This window comes from Theropithecus gelada, chromosome 19 (assembly GCF_003255815.1).
Source record: "Theropithecus gelada isolate Dixy chromosome 19, Tgel_1.0, whole genome shotgun sequence".
NCBI classification, from domain to species: domain Eukaryota; kingdom Metazoa; phylum Chordata; class Mammalia; order Primates; family Cercopithecidae; genus Theropithecus; species Theropithecus gelada.
Window position 1 is genome coordinate 14,260,838 of NC_037687.1, and position 16,341 is coordinate 14,277,178.

The following is a 16,341-nucleotide window of genomic DNA, read 5'->3' on the forward strand; positions in this document are numbered from 1 at the left end:
CCTCCCTCCCTCCCTCCCTCCCTCCCTCCCTCCCTCCCTTCCTTCTTTCCTTCCTTCCTTCCTTGTTACTTTCTTGCACTCTTGCTTTCTTTCTCTCTTTCTTTCTTTCTTTTGACAGAGTTTTGCTCTTGTTACCCAGGATGGAGTACAGCGATGCCATCTCGGCTCACTTCAACCTCCCCCTCCCAGGTTCAAGTGATTCTCCTGCCTCAGCCTCCTGAGTAGCTCAGATTATAGGCATTTGCCACCACTCCCGGCTAATCTTTTGTACTTTTAGTAGAGATGGGGTTTCACCCTGTTGGCTAGGCTGGTCTCGAACTCCTGGCCTCAGGTGATCCATCTGCGTCAGCCTCCCAAAGTTCTGGGATTATGGGTATGAGCCACTGCACCCGGCCTAGCAAGACCCTGTTTCTACAAAAAATTTAAAAAAAATTAGCCAGTCATGATGTCGTGTACCTGTAGTCCTAGCTACTCAGGAGGCTGAGGTGGGAGGATCACTTGAGCCCAAGATGTCGAGGCTGCAGTGAACCACGATTGCATCACTGCACTCCAGCCTGTGGGATAGAGCAGGACTCTGTCTAAAAAAAAATAAAATAAAGGATCCAGGCATCCGAGCTCATTCTACTTTGATCTCAAGCTTTTCTGAGTTTTCCCTTCACTCTTATAGGCTTTGCCAGGTTACCACAACATACTTGCCTCTGTATCTTTGCTTTTTTTTTTTTTGAGACGAAGTCTGGCTCTGTTGCTCAGGCTGGAGCACAGTGTTGTGATCTCGGCTCACTGCAACCTCTGCCTTTGGTGTTCAAGTGATTCTCCTGCCTCAGCCTCCTGAGTAGCTGGGATTACAGGCATGCACCACCATGCCCGGCTAATTTTTGTATTTTTAGTAGAGACGGGGTTTTACCATGTTGGCCAGGCTGGTCTTGAACTCTTGACCTCAAATGATCTGCCCACCTTGGCCTCCCGAAGTGCTGAGATTACAGGTGTGAGCTGCCGCGGGCAGCCTGCATCTTTGCTTTTAAGATAGTCCCTGCCTAATATGCCTCTTCCTCACCTCACAGTTATCGAATAACTTTCTTCCTTTAAAACCCACTTCCTCCAGGGTGCCCACCACCCCTTCTCTTCCCCACGTCCCCGGGATTGATCCCTCCTCTGAGCCATTCTCGGATTCTGAGCACTGTACATGTGGTTTTTGGGCGCAAGCATGACCCACTGGAATGTGGACATAGTGGGGAGAGCAACCCTTGCTTCTCTCTCCGATGTGTCTGCAGTACGTGGTGGATGGGTAGGATGGGTTTTGAGTCTCTAACCCTCAGGCCTATCCCTTCTGACAGTGACTGGCATGTCAGGGCTAGCTGGCCTGAAGCGTGACATTGACCGTGTAAGAGCTGACACCAATCAGTCCTTGGTGGAACTTCGGGGCTTATTAGGTGAGTGAGACTTGGGGAATTGCCCAGGGATGGGGGGCATGGCAGAGCTGGCGCATTATATCACTCCATTGTGAAGTGATTCTCAGTGCAATCTATGCGAATGGTGTCTCCCTGCTGGAGTTGAGCAGTGTACAGCCTGCACAACTGTACATGGCATACTATGTACATGGCTCAGGTTCTGGGGCCATCCTGACAGCATTCTTTCTGGTTCCCAGGCTGCCGCCGAGTTACCTGTCCGGAAGGCTGGCTGCCCTTTGAGGGCAAGTGTTATTACTTCTCCCCAATCACCAAGTCATGGGATGAAGCTCGGATGTTCTGCCAGGAGAATTACTCTCACTTGGTCATCATCAATAGCTTTGCTGAGCACGTGAGTTGTTCCCACTGAACCTTTGAGAACATTCAGGGACAGCCCGCTTCTCTTCCAGGGTGCACACATCCCTCCCTTCCCCGGATGGCAAGAAATTAGAATTACTTTTCAGTTACTAAAACTTTAACCGCAAGCTCTCCCTAAGATAATATCATGCAGAGGTTAAGAAGACATGCTTTGTTTTTTGAATTCTAATTCTGATTGTGTTGATTTCACCTCTGTAGGTTTCAAGTTTCAGTTTTATCTCTAACATGAAAATACAATAATGAATATCTGTTAGGTAGCACTTTCTGTGTTTCAGGTTCTATTCCAAATACTTTACATCTTACATTCATTAACACGTGCAATCCTCAGGACAACCTATAAATTAGTATGTCAGTCAGAAGAGGTTCTTTCTTTTTTTTTTTTTTTGAGATAGAGTCTCACTCTGTCACCCAGGCTGGAGTGCAGTGGCACAATCTCGGCTCACTGCAACCTCCGCCTCCTGGGTTCAAGCAATTCTCGTGCGTCAGCCTCCTGAGTAGCTGGGATTGCAGGTGTGTGCCATCACGCCTGGCTAACTTTTGTATTATTAGTAGAGATGGGGTTTCTCCATGTTGGCCAGGTTGATCTTGAACTCCTGACCTCAGGTGATCCACCCGCCTCGGCCTCCCAAAGTACTGGGATTACAGGCATGAGCCACTGTGCCCGGCCAAAACAGGGCTTTTGAAGAAATTAAATTAGGTAATGTAAATGAGGCAGGTACAAATCATATTCCCTAACTCAGTTTCACAAGAAATACAAGTAAATTTCCTTTAAATTACTCATTTTAGTTTCTCTCTTGAGTTTTCATTCTACTAGACTGGTGTACATTTACTCTCAGTCAATTGGGGTCCGCCATTTTACTTCTAAATGGGGACAGCTTTTATGGGGTCAAGGTGGAGGGAAGCACACATCGGGTCTTTATTGTCTTTACTCCAAACTGATATCTACTGGGACATCTACAGACTGAATGATCCTGGGAAGGTTATTTAACCTTTCTGTGCCTCAGTTTTCTCATCTGCAAAATGGGCATAATGATAATACTTGCTTCAGTGAGTCGATAAGAATCCAATGAGACAATTTGCACAAAGTAGCATAGCTCACTTTTTTTTTGAGATGGAGTCTCGTTCTGTTGCCCAGGTTGGAGTGCAGTGGCATGATCTTGGCTCACTGCAGCCTCTACCTCCCAGGTTCAGGTGATCCTCCTGCTTTAGCCTCCCAAGTAACTGGGACTATAGTCACGTGCCACCACTCCCAACTAAGTTTTGTATTTTTTTTTTTTTAGTAGAGTTAGAGTATCATCATGTTGGCCAGGCCGCTGTCTAGTTAATGATCTCAAATGATCTGCCCCTCTTGATTGACCTCCCAAAGTGTTGGGATTATAGGCGTGAGCCACCATGCCTAGTCCATAGCTCACTTCTTAATTCATTAAGTCAACCAACATTTCCTGAGCACCTACTATGTGCTAGAGACTATTCTACATATTGGGGATCCAGTGATGACCAAGACATACGAGTTCCCTCTTCTTAAACTGTTCTGATTTTGGTGCCTAGAAATAGCAAGGACTCTCTCAATGTTAAACAGTCTTCTGATTTTCTGGGGCTCAGTCTTTGGACCACCTAGGCTGCCCCCGAGGCATCCCACTCTTCCATCAGCAAAGCCTTTGGGCCTGGAGGTCTTTTTCTGCTGTTCTTGGGCACAAGAGATCTTTCTGCTCCTCCTATCCCATTCTGGGGTCTAAGACACTGTGAGGCCTTCTAAGCCTCCGTCTAATCTGATGGGACAGGAAGCCCTTTCTGCTCTCTGATTTTCTGACACCTCCCTGGGGCTTTACCCAGGAAATAGTGCCCAGGCCCCTTCTGCTTTTTAGTCTCCAAGCCCATCTGGGGTTTTCACCATCACCTGATGCTCACCGGAAATGAGATGCCAGATTCTTCTGTCAGGGGCCTTCCATGTCTACACATTTATTATTTCCTTCCCATGGTGACCTTACCTCCCCACATTTTTTTTTTTTCCCTCAAAGCAGAAATTTTATTGCCCACATTCTTTGACCACAATGCTATAACGACAGAAATATTTTCTTTTACAAAAATTTCAATCACCTTAAAAATGTTTAAAGTCAGCCAGCTGCAGTGGCTCGCACTGTAATCCCAGCAGTTTGAGAGGCCGAGGTGGGCAGATCACCTGAGGTCAGGAGTTCGAGACCAGCCTGGCCAACATGGTGAAACCTGCTGTCTACTAAAAATACAAAAATGAGCTGGGTATGGTGGAGCGCGGCTGTAATCCCAGCTACTCAGGAGGCTGAGGCAGGAAAATCGCTTGAACCCAGGAGGCAGAGGGTGCAGTGAGCTGGGATCATGCCACTGCATTTCAGTCTAGGAGACAAAGCAAGACCCTGTCTCAAAAAAAAAAAAAAATTTTTTTTTTTTTTAAAGTCACTAGATAACTTTGGGTTAAAGAAGAAATCAAAACTGCAAGTAAATAAAAGCAAACATCAATTGGCATTGCCTATAGTAGAACACATGCAATAGATTATAGTCAAAAATTCTTAAAGCACAAATAATTCCAGGATGTGGAAAGCTGGGATGAGTGTTACTCACACCCGTGCAGCAACAATAGCCAGATAAACTATAAAATCATAACTTTTCTTAACCTCATTAGCTAACTGATATCATAGGGCAGTCAAAAAGTCTAAAATGGTCCAGGCGTGGTGGCTCACGCCTGTAATCCCAGTACTTTGACCTCCCCACTTTTTTTTTTTTTTTTTTGAGATGGGATTTCGCGTTTTCTTGCCCAGGCTGGAGTGCACTGTCGTGATCTCGGCTCACTGCAACCTCCGCCTTCCGGTTTCAAGCAATTCTCCTGTCTCAGCCTCCCGAGTAGCTGGGATTACAGGCACGCCACCAGGCCTGGCTAATTTTTGTATTTTTAGTAGAGATGGGATTTTGCCATGTTGGTCAGGCTGGTCTCCAACTCCTGACCTCAGGTGATCCACCCGCCTCGGCCTCTCTAAGTGCTGGGATTACAGGCGTGAGCCACCGTGCCTGGCCACCTCCCCACATTTTAAGAAATCTTGGTTTGGTGGTAAGTTGGGTGAGTTAAATGTGATTTGCATACAGTAAAATGCGCAGGTCTTTGGTGTATGTTCAGTGAACTTTGACAAATGCATACGCCTGTGTAACTGTCAAACTAACCAATATTTATAATCTTTCCACCACCCTAGAAAGTTTTTTCATATCCTTTTTCTAGTTAATCCTTCCCTGCCGCCACTTGCAACCACCAGTCTAATTTCTTTCGCCATAAATTAGTTTGCCTGGAGAGGAGTTGCTTCTAACTATATTTTCTTCCCTATCTTTTATCTTTGTCATAAGTCTTTTCTTTTCTTCCAAAGGCCTGGGATTTTGATTTTTTTCGGGACAGGGTCTTGCTCTGCTGCCCAGGCTGGAGTGCAGTGGTGCATTCACAGCTCATTGCAGCCTTGAACTCTTGGGCGTAAGGGATCCTCCCACCTCAGCCTCCTGAGTAGCTGGGACTGTAGACACGCACTACCATGTATGGCTAATTTTTTACAAATTTTTGTAGAGATGGGGGTCTCAGTATGTTGCCCAGGCTAGTCTCGAACTCCTAGGCTCAAGTGATCCTCCCTCCTTGGCTAAAGTGCTGGGATTACAGGTATGAGGCAGCGTGTCAAAGGCCTGAGCTTTTGAAATACCAAAAGCAGGAAACCTACTTTCCATCTTCCTTCTTTCTTTTCCTGGAACAATGAACTCCTGTGCTGTTTGGATGCAGATTAAGGCTACAGAGTGGCACAAAAGTGCAAGAGAAACCAAAAAACATCAGTTACTATTGCTAAAAACGTCACTTAAATGCTATAATGCTAAATACTAAGACGTCACAGTATGAGGCCCTGCACAGTGGCTCATGCCTGTAATCCTAGCTCTTTGGGAGACTTACAGTGACCTTTGGGACATGCAGTGAGCCATGATTGCACCACTGCACTCCAGTCTAGTTGACAGAGTGAGACTTTGTCTCAAAAAAAAAAAAAAAATTAGGCCAGGTGTGGTGGCTCATGCTTATAATTCCAGCACTTTGGGAGGCTGAGGCAGGTGGATCAACTGAGGGCAGGAGTTTGAGATCAGCCTGGCCAACATGGCGAAACCCCATCTCTACTAAAAAATACAACAATTAGCCGGGCCTGGTGGCAGGTACCTATAATCTCAGCTACTCGGGAGGCTGAGGCAGGAGAATCTCTTGAACCGAGGAGGCAGAGGCTGCAGTGAGCTGAGATCACACCACTGCACTCCACCCTGGGTGACAGCAAGACTCCGTCTCAAAAAAAAAAAAAAAAAAAAAAAAATCCTCACACCACCACCAGGAGATAGCTACTGTTAACCCATTTTACAGGTGAGGAAACTGAGGCACAGAGCAGTTCACAGGTTGCATGAGAAAAAGTAGCACGATTATTCCCACCACACACGCTACAGTAGGAGGAAGACATCGATCCTGTTCTGCGTACCATGGGGATGGGGACGGGTTGTGGGAGGTGACGTTCCCAAGCCCTAAATGTGTGGGACAGGGTAGAGGGCAGGTCCTCACCCTGAGGGTCATGCAGAGGAATGGCTGTCTGAATGGAGTTTGTATTTGCAGAATTTTGTGGCCAAGGCTCACGGCTCTCCACGGGTGCACTGGCTGGGGCTGAATGACAGGGAGCAAGAAGGGGACTGGAGGTGGCTGGATGGGTCTCCTGTGACGTTAAGGCAAGTGCTCGGGTTTCCTGGGGTCTCTCTGCTTCCCCTGTGGGCCCTGACCATGGGGAGGGGAGAAGGTGATGGAGTACATGGTTGAAGGAGTCAGGAGCTGTTTCTTTTCTTTTTCTTTTTTTTGAGATGGAGGGAGTCTCGCTCTGTCACCCAGGCTGGAGTGCAGTGGCATGATCTCGGCTCACTACAAGCTCCACCTCCCGGGTTCAAGGAATTCTCTGCCTCAGACTCCCGAGTAGCTGGGATTACAGCTGCCCGCCACCACACTCAGCTAATTTTTGTAGTTTTAGTAGAGACGGGGTTTCACCATATTGGTCAGGCTGGTCTCGATCTCCTAACCTCGAGCGATCCGCCTGCCTCGGCCTCCCAAAGTGCTGGGATTACAGGTGTGAACCACTGCACCTGGTGGAACATTGGCTGCTAAAGGCTCACAGGAGTGCCATTTCTAGAAAGCTGTTCTCAGCTGAATGGGAGCCTGCTCACCTAAGATGTCACCCAACTCCACTGGGGTCAGCTCACAACCAGTGACAGCCTAAGAGAAGCCTGGACCCCTTGTGACAAATTGGGATGACCCTGGTGCTGTTCACATCCCAGTGGTCTCCGCTGGGGTCGGGCTGAGGCTAGAGTCATCTGAGTCCACGCTCCTGCTCAATTCCTTCCCCATTCCATCTGGCTTCCCTCACCTCTCTCCTAAGAACATCCTTTAATAAATCCTACACGCTCGAGTTCCTGAATCAGGCCCTGCTTTAAGCAAGACCCTACATGATCTAAACAATTCTTAGAAGGTTGGGAGGTTGTAAAAGAAAGAGTCTTTGGAAGACAAGACAGAAACTGACCAGATTCAGAAATTGATCACAGGTGTAAACCTCCGCGCGCTGCTTAACACGGGTTTTGACAAATATGTAGTGCCAGGTATTCATCGTTACGGTATTATACAGAAGAGTTTCACCACCCTTAAAGATCCCCGTCCCTCTGCCCACTTTTTCCTCCATCCAGCTTCTGGGAGCCAGAGGAACCCAATAACATCCACAATGAGGACTGTGCTGCCATGAACAAAGATGGCACCTGGAATGATCTGTCTTGCTACAAAACTACGTATTGGATTTGCGAGCGGAAATGTTCCTGTTGAAGCCCAGACCGAGGCTGGGGGGGTCCATATTCGAGCGTCCCTCACTCTTTGAGATGAGAATCTCCTGCCCTTTCACGGACGGCCTTGCCTCTTCATGAGTGGACACAGATGTGCCCCACGCAGGATTGGCACCCTGGATGCAGCAAATTCCCAGGGATGCAAGTCAGGCTGCCTCTAGAGTGAAGACTTGGGCTTGTCCTAGTAGATGGTGAGCTGGGAGGACGCTCAGAGCTTGGTGGTGGGAGGTCTCCCAGTTCTGGGGTTGAACGGATCTTCACTAAATTCCTGATCATGACCCTTGGGAAGTGATACTAGCCCTGAAGACCCTGGGGCTGGTATTGAACCTGGGATGAAATATCCTGGCGCCTCTGAACCACAAAGAGCTGGGACTGGGCTCCTTTTTCTGCAGCCTCAAACTTCTGGGCTCAGGCCATCCTCCCATCTCAGCCTCCTGAATAGCTGGGACTACACATGTGCACCACCATGCCTGGCCAATTTTTTGTAGTGTTTAAAGAGAGGGAGTCTCACTATGTTGCCCAGGCCAGTCTCAAACTCCTGGCCTCAATCGATCCTCCTACTTGGGCCTCCCAAATTGTTAGAATTACAGGTGTGAGCCACTGTGCCTGGCTCAAAATTATTATTATTATTATTATAGAGATGAGGTCTCACTCTGTTGCCCAGGCTGGTCTCAAACTGCTGGGATCAAGCAATCCTTCTGCCTTGGCCTCCCAGAGTGCTGGGATTACAGGCATGTGTCACCACACCTGGCCGATATTTTTATTTTTATTTTTACTTTCCCCATCTTTTCCTTTTTTTTTTTTTTTTTTTTAAAATGAAAGCTTTGAAAGTGGTGACAGCAAAATTTCCCTTAGAGCTAGACCTCTAGATCTGCCTTGCACAGAAATACATTAAATGGACTGGTCTCATGTAGTCCCCGCCATCTTTGCAAATTACAAACCTAAAAATTACAGAACATCAGCAGAGAAGACAGGAGAGCTTCTATACTTACCCCATGTTGTCCTCTGCAGACACTGCTTCCTTCCTGGTCTCAAACAGCACAAATAACCCAGAAACTATCAAAAGTATTTTGGACCAGCAACTTTCTCAATGTCTTGGGTAAGGTTTGCACAAGCTAAGTGGCAGAATCAGATCTTTGCCAGAAGACTTGGCCCATGGAAATTCTATCCTTTTTTTTTTTTTTTTTTTGAGACGGGGTCTCATTCTGCCACCCAGGCTGGAATGCAGTGGCACGATCATAGCTCACTGCATCCTCTGCCTCCTGGGCTCGAGTGATCCTCCCGCCTCAGCCTCCCAAGTAGCTGGGACTACCGGCATTCACCCTCATACCTGGCTGGTCCATGGAACTTCTAGAAAGGCATACCAGCTGAAAAGCAAGACCCCTACATCGTGTGGCCAGGCAGGCCATAACCTGGTCATATCCAAACAGGGCAATGCTGGACATATCTGCCAACATGTGCCCTTGAGCTGTCTCTGGGTTGTAACGTCTTTGATGATATAATTCACTTTATTTGCCGGGCACAGTGGCTCACGCCTGTAATCCCAGCACTTTGGGAGACTGAGGTGGGCAGATCACCTGAGGTCAGGAGTTCGAGACCAGCCTGGCCAACATGGTAAAACCCTGTCTCTACTAAAAATACAAAAAAATGAACTGGGCGTGGTGGCATGTGCCTGTAATCCCAGCTACTCAGGAGGCTGAGGCACGAGAATTGCTTGAACCCAGGAGCCGGAGGTTGCAGTGAGCCGAGATCGCGCCACTGCACTCCAGCCTGGGTGACACAGCAAGACTCCATCTCACAAAAATAAATAAATAAATAAATAAATAAAAATTCACTTTACTTCTGTGTGGACTTTCTTGGGCTATTAGCTCTTGCAATGTTAGTGCTTCTCAAAATGCCACTTTGTTGGGTGTTCCTTGTCTACTGTGTGTTAGTTTGCTGGGGATGCCATAACAAAGGACCATAGACTGGGTGGCTTCAGCAACAGAATGCATTTTCTCACAGTTCTGGAGGCTGGATGTCCAAGATCAAGGTGTTGGCAGGGTTAGTTTCTTCTGAGGCCTCCTGTCTTGGCTTGTAGATCATCCTCTTCTCCCTGTGTCTTCACCTGGTTCTCCCTCTGTGTCTGGGTCCTAATCTCCTCCTCCTCTTCTTTTTTTTTTTGAGACAGGGTCTCGCTCTGTCACTCAGGCTGGAATGCAGTGGCGTGATCTCAGCTCACTGCAACTTCCACCTCTCAGGCTTAAGCATCCTCCCGCCTCAGCCTCCCGAGTAGCTGGGATTACAGGTGTGCACCACCGTGCCTGCCTAATTTTTGTAGTTTTTGTAGCAACGGGGTTTTACCATGTTGCCCAGACTGGTTTTGAACTCCTGGGCTCAAGCAATCTGCTCACCTTGTCCTCACAAAGTGCTGGGATTACAGGCATGAGCCACCGTGCTGGGCCTACAATGACCTCTTTAAAGACCCTGTCTCCAAATATAGCAATATTATGAGGTCCTGGGAATTAGAATTTCAACATATGCATTTGGGAGGGGTGGCATAATTTTGCCTATAACATTCACAAACTGTCCGAGTGACCCCCGCCTGACCCTCCCGCCCTGGCCATGTGACAACCAAAAAATTTCAATTAGAGGGCTGGTACTACCCCCAGCTAGGCATAACTCCACATAATATTCCCTTTGGACAATCCCTGAATTGCATCCAAGGGTGGGTAGACATTCTCCAAACCAATCAATTTGTTATTATTTTTTGAGACAGAGTCTTGCTCTGTCGCCCAGGTTGGAGTGCAGCGGCGCGATCTCGGCTCACTGCAATGTCTGCTTTCCAGGTTCAAGCGGTTCTCCTGCCTCAGCCTCCTGAATAGCTGGGATTACGGGTGTTTGCCACCACGTCTGGCTAATTTTTGTATTTTTAGTAGAGACAGGGCTTTGCCGTATTGGCCAGGCTGGTCTCGAACTCCTGACGTCAAGTGATCCGCCCACCTCAGCCCCCTAAAGTGCTAGGATTACAGGTGTGAGCCACCATGCCTGGTCTTATTTTATTTTTTGAGACAAGATCTCACTCTGTCAGTGCAGTGTTGTAATCATAGCTCACTGCAGCCTCAAACACCTGGGCTCAAGCGATCCTCCCTCCTCAGACTCCTGTATAACTAGAACTACAGGTGTGCTCCACCACACCCAGATAATTTTATTTTTATTTTTTTTGTATAGATAAGGGTCTTGCTTTGTTGCCTAGACTGGGCTTAAACTCCTGGTCTCAAACGATCCTCCTCCTTTAGCCTCCCAAAGTGCAAGGATTGCGATCAATTTATTAACCAACAAGCACCCTTAATTAATAGCAGAGTCTTTCCTGTTTTGTCTGAGAACAAGTGATTATAGCAAGGAGACTGTGAGGAGAGGAGGTGGTGGGGGAGGTCAGAGCTGACTTCACTTCCTGTTTCTTTGATTTGTTCTTTTATTTCGTTATTAATTTTTTTTTTTTTTTTTGAGATGGAGTCTCACTCTGTCACCTAGGCTGGAATACAGCGGCAAGATCTCGGCTCACTGCAACCTCCTCCTCCTGGGTTTAAGCGATTGTCGTGCCTCAGCCTCCTGAGTAGCTGGGATTACAGGCACGCACCACCACATCCGGCTAATTTTTGTATTATTAGTAAGACAGGGTTTTGCCACATTGGCCAGGCTGGTCGTGAACTCCTGACCTCAAGTGATCCGCCCTCCCTGGCCTCTCAAAGTGCTGGGATTACAGGTGTGAGCCACTGCACCCGGCTTCCTTATTTATTTTTAAGAGATGGGTTCTCAAGATGTTGCCCAGGCTGGAGTGCACTGGCAATTCATAGGCAGGACCCCACTACTGAGTTTTGATCCTCTCTGTCCTCTCTTCTCACCTCCGCCCACCTCTGCACCTGCCCCGACTCATCACTACCAAAGCCAGCTCCTGTACTGTCTGCAGCCTGCTGAGTGGGTGGGTGTCTTGCTGTAAACCCTCCACCCAGGGGACTGTTGTTCCAAGCAACTTTATCTGGGGTCTGGGGAAGTTCCCATATATCAGAAGAGGGAAGTTCAGTGTTTTCTGATACGCGTATTGAGAAATGGGGAAGCGGGGTCTGAGGTCACATCTCTAGGAGGCCCCTGGTGGAGCTGGTCCCAACCTATCTTCCTTCCACATCTCTCATGATTATCTAATTGCAGAGAGGTAAACATGAAAGAGGTCACTTTTTACCACTTTAGGTCCAGGGGAGCAACAGTTGGATAAAAATAATAACCATGGTTTATCAAACATATATTGGGTGGTAGATAAATGCAGTGGCTCTTACTGAATCTTTACCATAACTTTGTGAGGTTGGAATATTTACCAGTCCCTGCCAATCTTTTTATTTTATTTATTTTGTGTTTTTTTTTTAGACAGAGTCTCACTCTGTCACCCCGGCTGGAGTGCAGTGGTGTGATCTTGGCTCACTGCAACCTCTGGCTCCTGGGTTCAAGCGATTCTTCTGCCTCTGCCTCCCAAGTAGTTGGGATTACAGGTGCACCCTGATGCCCGGTAAATTTTTGTATTTTTAGTAGAGATGGGGTTTTGCCATGTTGGCCAGGCTGATCTTGAACCCCTGACTTCAAGTGATCTGTCTACCTTAGCCTCCCAAAATGCTGGGATTACAGGCAGAAGCCACTGTGCCCAGTCCCCATTTTTTTTTTTTTTTTTAAAGACAGGCTGTCACCCAGGCTGGAGTGCAGTGGTGCAATCATAGCTTGCTGTGGCCTCAACCTCCCGGGCTCAAATGATCCTCCCACCTCAGCCTCCCAAGTAGCTGTGGCTACAGGTGTGTGCCACCACACCTGGCTAACCAACCCCATTTTATACCTGGGCAAACTGAGGCCCCTGGGGTTCTCATGGCTTGTCCATTGTCATTTAGTGGGTAAGTGGCACAACTGGGATTCAGATTCCATCTGTGCCTCCCACTGTTGATCTCTTTCTACAGCTACCTTCTTCTTTTTTTTTTTTTTTTTTTTGAGATAGAGTCTTGCTCCGTTGCCCAGGCTGGAGTGAGTGCAGTGGTGCAATGGTACAATCTTGGCTCACTGCAACCTCCATCTCCCTCCCCAGCTCCCTCGTTCCTCAGGAAAGACGACTGAGATGCATGTTCCACATTATCTCCTGAAAGTCCCCACTGGGGTGAAGCTCCACCTGCCCAGAGCCTGCTCAACTAACACATTTTTGGTTAATTAAAAAAAATTTTTTTAGAGAGACAGCGTCTGTGGCCAGGTGTGGTGGGCCACGCTTATAATCCCAGCACTTTGGGTGGCCGAAGCGGGTGGATCACTTGAGGCCAGGAGTTCGAGACCAGCCTGGGCTATATGTCAAAACCCCATTTCTACTAAAAAATACAAAAATTAGCCAGGCGTGGTGATGTGTGCCTATAATCGCAGCTACTCAGGAGGCTGAGGCAGGAGATTTGCTTGAACCCAGGACGCGAAGGTTGCAGTGAGCTGGGATTATGCCAGTGCACTCCAGCCTGGACAACAGAGCGAGATTCTGCTTAAAAAAAAAAAAAAAAATTACAGAGACAGGTTCTCACAGTGTTGCCCAGGCTAGAGTGCAGTGGTGCAATTACAGCTCACTGCAACCTTGAACTCCTGGGCTCAAGCGATCCTCCTGCCTTCGCCTCCCGAGTATCTGGGACTACAGATGTGTGCCATTGCGCCCATCGATAGCACATCTTTTAGCATATCTTGTTCTTTCTCTGCCTCACTTCTTCTTCTTTTTTTTTTTTTAATGGAGTCTTGCTGTGTCGCCCACTGTAACCTCCGCCTCCAGGGTTCGAGTGATTCTTCTGCCTCAGCCTCCCGAGTAGCTGAGACTACAGGCCTACGCCACCATGCCCTGCTAATTTTTGTATTTTTAGTAGAGACGTTGTGTCACCCTATTGGCCAGGTTGGTCTCGAACTCCTGACCTCACGATCTTCCCATCTCGGCCTCCCAAAGTTCTAGGATTACAGGTGTGAGCTACCGCGCCCAGCCCTGCCTCATTTCTTCACACCCCTACTGGTGTTTCCTGGGATCATCTCCAAAATTATCTACCTGCATGCACTAAACTCCTTGTCTCAGAGTCTGCTTTTGGGAGAACACAAACGATGACGCTATGGGATGAGTGTCATCATCAAAGATGAGTTTGCGAAATGGTTCTGGTTTGCCTGGAACTGAGGGACTCCTGGATTGTGGGACTTTTGGTACTAAACCTGGGAAAGTCCTGGGAAAACCAGAATGACTTGACTGTCCTTATAGGAGGACAGTGTGGCATGAGGGAAGCCAAGAGAAGGGAACGCTTCAAGAAGAAAAAAAAAAAATCAACGGAGTCAGATGTTGACCCAATGGTCAAGTTTAGTGAGACTGAGAAACAACCAGTGGACTTTGCACCGAGGAAGCATTTGGAACGTTGATTCATCCTTTGGTGTGTTGGAAGCAGAAGTTAAATTGCAGTGGTTGAACAGTGAGGAGGTTGGAGGAAGTGAAGACCACACAGTGGAAACAACTTCTTTTTTCTAGAATTTTTTTTTTTTTTTGAGATGGAGTTTTGCTTTTGTTGCCCAGTCTGGAGTGCAATGGCGTGATCTCGGCTCACTGCAACCTCCACCTCCCGGGATCAAGTGATTCTCCTGCCTCAGCCTCCCGAGTAGCTGGGATTACAGGCATGAGCCACCAAGCCTGGCTAATTTTGTATTTTTAGTAGAGAGGGGTTTTCTCCATGTTGGTCAGTCTGGTCTTGAACTTCTGACCTCAGGTGATCCACCCGGCTTGGCCTCCCAAAGTGCTGGGATTATAGGCGTGAGCCACCACACTCGGCCTTTTTTTCTAGAATTTTGGCTGTGAAGAGGAGGAGAGATAGAGTGGCTATTGTAGCAGGAAAGCAGATTAAGGGAGACTTTTTGGATAGAAGGGGCCTGAACATGTGTCCTCTCTTTTCTTTCCTTCTTTCCTTCTTTCCTTCTCCCCTCCCTTCCCCTCCCTTCCCCTCCCCTCCCCTCCCCTCCCCTCCCCTCCCCTTCCCTTCCCTTTCTTAGAGTCTTTCCCTCTGTTGCCCAGGCTGGAGTGCAGTGGTGCGATCTTGAATCACTGCAACCTCTACTTCCCAGGTTCAAGTGATTCTCCTGCCTCAGCCTCCCAAGTAGCTGGGATTACAGGCACCCACCACCATGCCTGGCTAATATTTGCAGTTTTAGTAGAGACGGGGTTTCACCATGTTGGCTAGGCTGGTCTCGAACTCCTGACCTCAGGTGATCCACTTGCCTTGGCCTCCCAAAATGTTAGGATTACAGGCGTGAGCCACCGTGCCTGGCCGTGTCCTCTCTTTTCTTTCAAAATCCCTATTATTCTCATATTAAACACCCCAGTCTTCCTTTTATTCTTCCAAGATTTTAATCTTTTGGCCTTTTTTCCCCAGTGCTTTGAGCTGTTTCTCCCATGTGGTCTTCAAAGACTCAAATTTGGCTTTTGAGAGTGATGACTTAAAAAAAAAATATCACCCAGCATCAATAGCAGACAGGTGCTAAAGAAAAATAAAAATCATCCAGCAAAATTTCTTCTTAAATGTATTCCGTTTTTATTAAGTTCCATAGAACTAGAACTTTTGGGCATGCGCTTAATCTTCTTACATTCTTTAATTATTTTTTTACTTTTTGCAAAATAAACTTTTATTTGGAGGGACAGCATAATTTAGAGTCCAGGCTCTTTTACACTTTAAATATTTATTCATTTATTTGTTTTATATAATAAGACAAAAAATGTATATATTTATCATGTACAACAGGATGTTCTGAAATATGTCTACATTGTGGAATGACTAAGTCAAGCTAATCAATATATGATTACCTCATATAACTATATATATATATTTTTTTTGGTGGTGAGAACACTTAAAATCTCTCATCAGGTGCGATGGCTTATGTCTGGAATCCCAGCACCTTGGGAGGCCCTGGCAAGTGGATCACTGCTTGAGGTCAGGAGTTTGAGATCAGCTTGGCCAACATGGTGAAACCCTGTCTCCACTAAAAATACAAAAATTAGCTGGGCATGGGGGCATGTGTCTGTAGTCCCAGCTATCAGGAGGCTAAGGCCGGAGAATCACTTGAACCCAGGAGGCGGAGGTTGCAGTGAGCCTAGATCTCATCACTGCACTCCAGCCTGGGCGACAGAGTGAGACTCAGTCTCAAAAAAAAAAGAAGTTAGCCTGGGTCGGGCACGGTGGCTCACGCCTGTAATCCCAGCACTTTGGGAGGCCAAGTCAGGTGGATCACCTGAGATTGGGAGTTCGAGACGAGCTGACCAACGTGGAGAAACCCTGTCTCTACTAAAAATATAAAATTAGCCGGGCGTGGTGGTGCATGCCTGTAATGCCAGCTACTTGGGAGGCTGAGGCAGGAGAATCGCTTGAACCCAGGAGGCGGAGGTTGCACTTGCACCATTGCACTCCATCCTGGGCAACAAGAGCGAAACTCTTATCTCAAAAAAAAAAAAAAGTAAGTTAGCCTGTTTCTAGCAAGGAAATAAAGCCAGTAGGAAGCTAATGGTTTGAGGGAATGAGTGAGTTTAAAGAGCAAGTTTAGGCCAGTCGCGGTGGCTCAT

The 16,341-nt window shown here is 47.4% G+C and overlaps 1 protein-coding gene across 1 annotated transcript in view; it reads left to right on the plus strand.

The window, feature by feature from the left end:
* Positions 1 to 7,936, plus strand: part of CLEC17A (C-type lectin domain containing 17A) — a 20,268-nt gene extending 12,332 nt beyond the window's left edge. Inside the window, exons 10-13 of the mRNA XM_025367948.1 lie at positions 1,335 to 1,430; positions 1,646 to 1,797; positions 6,466 to 6,575; positions 7,575 to 7,936. Of these exons, the coding sequence (XP_025223733.1) occupies positions 1,335 to 1,430; positions 1,646 to 1,797; positions 6,466 to 6,575; positions 7,575 to 7,707 (491 nt within the window). The 3' untranslated portion in view covers positions 7,708 to 7,936. The remainder of the gene's footprint in view (positions 1 to 1,334; positions 1,431 to 1,645; positions 1,798 to 6,465; positions 6,576 to 7,574) is intronic.
* Positions 7,937 to 16,341: the final 8,405 nt, after the last annotated feature.